Consider the following 3,217-nt stretch of genomic DNA (forward strand, 5'->3'; position numbering starts at 1 on the left):
CGAATCGAGTCAATTTCACCTTAAACCCGGGAAAGCGTGCAGGCAAGAGAACAGAGCTTTGAGCAGCCAGACTTCTTGGACATTTCTCTGGATACACTCTCCTGGAAAAATAATAACAACACTTGCCATTAGGGGCACACTTATCTCCAATCCAGATTTTAAAAAAATAATCAAGAGCAAACACGACCCAAGATCTCGCAGCATTTACTGGTGGGTCCTGTCAAATTTATGATCTGATCAAATGTTAGCCGTCGGGCAGATGGATAATCGCCAGAGCGCATTCGTCCTGAGCAGTACGCCGCTGGCTGCGCTTCATAATATGACTGAAATGAAGACATCTATATTTCCCTACTCTTTGCAGAATCCCTCGAGCTTCAAAGCCCCGGCTCTGGCGAGTTTGAACGCACAGATCCCGCTGGGGACGCCGCACGGAATTAGCGACATTCTAGGCCGCCCATCCACAACTGGCAATCTGCTCTCCGGACTTCCTCGACTGAGCGGACTTGCCACGACGGCGGGGATGTATTTTAGTCCAACAGCTGCTGCCGTCTCGAGGTACCCCAAGCCCCTCGCTGAATTGCCGGGGAGACCCCCAATCTTCTGGCCGGGAATGATGCAGGGGTCCCCATGGAGAGATCCCAGGTTGGCCTGTCCAAGTACGTACTGCGAACGCACATTTGCTTTTTTTAAAAAATAAAATAATATTACGCAGGAGTCTGCTCTCAAGGCTGCTGTGTGATTTCTCTCGCCAAAACACGGTCTTGACATTTTTGATTCTGTAGAAATGTTTTCAGTCAAGCATTTCAAAACTTTGGCTGAAATATAGCGGCCATTGTCGTAAACATCGGTAATAAACATTGATTCAATTGATGAGACGAGGCTCGTTAATCAATGTGGCCTGATGATCACTTCTCTATTGTGGGAAGAAATGATATTCTTTAACCAGTTGGTTCAAATTTATTTTAAAAAATACAGAGCTAATAATCAGTTATCTACACCTGCTTGTTTCTTTGCTTGCATACGCTTTAAAAACACGACCAGCTAGTTTAAATGAGCTCGCGTGTTTTGATGTATTTCGTTGTTTTTAAGTTGTTTTCCTTTCTTCCTGCAGCGCAAGGTAGTTTAGTTTTGGACAAGGACGGAAAGAAGAAACATTCCAGGCCAACATTTTCAGGTCAACAAATTTTTGCCTTGGAGAAGACCTTTGAACAAACGAAATATTTAGCCGGACCAGAAAGAGCCAGATTAGCTTATTCTCTAGGAATGACAGAAAGCCAAGTTAAGGTAAAACATTTTCTATCTTCACTGCAATAAATAAATTAAGAGAGACAGGAAGTGTATTGTACACCAATCCGGAGGCAAACAGGCCGCTGCTTTCTTGATTAAATGTTACAAGAGTCTTATTTACTTGGACTTTCAAACCTTGTGTTGAACGCTGCCGAATTATAGATATTTCTGACCAGAGTTCACGAAACGTAATCCGAATACTTTTACCAGGCCGGGATTTGAAACAAAATAAAATACTTCTTGATATTCAAGCAAATGGAAGCCTCTGCCAACACTTAAGTAAAAATGGCTTAACATAGGCAAGTTTTTTTTTGTTTTAAAATTGTTGGGAATATACTGTAGGTCGTAAGGCAAAAGTTCTGAATGATAGTAAACCCTTATTGTGCCCATGTATTCTACCTTACTAAAACTGGTTGTCCTTTAAGTATTAACAGTATTGGCCTGAAGACTGTTGCCAGTGCTTATGTTTTTTTGCAAGACTCTCCACCGCAAATAGTTTCAGGGTAAACCGTGATGCTGCTGAATTGTGTATTGAGACCTAAAGCAGTTCACAATTTCCTCGCTACACGCCGTTGTTTCTTTTCACCTTAGTTTTAAGACTTTGAAAAAGCTATTAGGCAAATAGAAAACTCAGCTCCTCCCACCACTGCATCTCCAATATTTAAGAAAATAGTTTAATTACGTTGCGGTTTGTTGTCGTTTTATTGCGGCCTTGCAATTGAAAGTAAGGCTGGGAGGATAGCGGGAAATGGCAGTGGAATGCTCATCATTTATTTTGTTCCATTTTGTGTGCTTGCAACAGGTGTGGTTTCAGAACAGACGGACCAAATGGAGGAAGAAGCACGCTGCCGAGATGGCTACGGCCAAGAAGAAGCACGACTCAGAGACTGAAAAACTTAAAGAAACGTCGGAAAACGAAGAGGACGAGGATGAGTACAATAGACCTCTGGATCCCAATTCAGACGACGAGAAAATCACACGATTACTGAAAAAGCACAAAACCGCCAGTTCCCTTACCATCCTGGACCCACACAACAACAGCCCAGAAATTTTGTGACAAACTTCAACACAAAAACAGCGAAATAATTATTTGAAGAACTTCAAAGGCTGAATTAACCAGGGTATAAAAACGTTTTAAATAAATCGATGTTCCACAGAAATAAGTGATATGTGTTGTACAGCCTAATGTATGTGAGATGTATATATTTTTTACAGAATAAGTTATGGAATTATCTTACAGCTTGATTATATCAATTACGGACTGAACCTGTTCAGAAGACAGACCATTTGGAAAGAGAAGCTGGGATTTTATCTTCCCCCTTCAATCTCCATTCTCCCCGTCTTTTTCTTAGGATTTTCGGTGTTAAGAAATGACATCCAGAACTCATCGTTTTGTATGAATTACAGATTTAAACTGTAGCTGTACATATTATGATGCACGCTTGTGTTGTAAAAAATTAAATGTAAATTTTTTGTGTATTTACATTCAAAGGCTAATATTTTGTTTTCGCCCGTGATGGTGAATTCCTTCGGAGGCTTCATTCCAAATCGGGGCCATTAAATCCCAAGGAAACCTCTGAATATTCTGTTGAAGATGATTGGAAGGAAATATTATTGCGTCCACGATAGTTGAAAAAAGAACTTTGTATTGCCAATAAATTATTTAACAATATGAAACCTAGTCGTCCGAATCCGGCTGGTTTTGTCTGCCGAATTAAGTGCCGGATCGCTTATGAGAAGGGTCAAATTATATCTGGTTAAAACACTTGCCTTTGGCTCGCTGTGAATTACAGAGATGAACCATCGGTGATCAATCTAACCAAAGCTGTTAAATATCGGGTCTGTGGTATTATAGTAACTGAAATACCTTTGAAGTTTGATAGCATAGAGCGAATTCATAACCACATGAAGTAAATACGCAATACAATTT

At 40.6% G+C, this 3,217-nt stretch overlaps 1 protein-coding gene across 1 annotated transcript; it reads left to right on the top strand.

Annotated features, from left to right (window-relative positions):
* The first annotated feature begins 241 nt into the window (after window positions 1–241).
* On the top strand, window positions 242–2,344 carry nkx6.2 (NK6 homeobox 2). The gene is made up of 3 exons (XM_072239767.1): window positions 242–656; window positions 1,112–1,284; window positions 2,090–2,344. The coding sequence occupies exons 1-3, from the start codon at window positions 242–244 to the stop codon at window positions 2,342–2,344; spliced, it is 843 nt and encodes a 280-aa protein (XP_072095868.1).
* Window positions 2,345–3,217: the final 873 nt, after the last annotated feature.

The sequence above is a fragment of the Mobula birostris genome, chromosome 21 (assembly GCF_030028105.1).
Source record: "Mobula birostris isolate sMobBir1 chromosome 21, sMobBir1.hap1, whole genome shotgun sequence".
Lineage (NCBI taxonomy): Eukaryota > Metazoa > Chordata > Chondrichthyes > Myliobatiformes > Myliobatidae > Mobula > Mobula birostris.

What these genes read in the sequence shown, in the direction of transcription:
- nkx6.2 (XM_072239767.1), top strand. Translation starts at nt 242, where the DNA reads ATGTTAGCCGTCGGGCAGATGGATAATCGCCAGAGCGCATTCGTCCTG. An exon ending in TCCCAGGTTGGCCTGTCCAA is followed by an intron (nt 657 to 1,111) that starts GTACGTACTGCG and finishes TTCTTCCTGCAG; the next exon opens with CGCAAGGTAGTTTAGTTTTG. An exon ending in TGACAGAAAGCCAAGTTAAG is followed by an intron (nt 1,285 to 2,089) that starts GTAAAACATTTT and finishes TGCTTGCAACAG; the next exon opens with GTGTGGTTTCAGAACAGACG.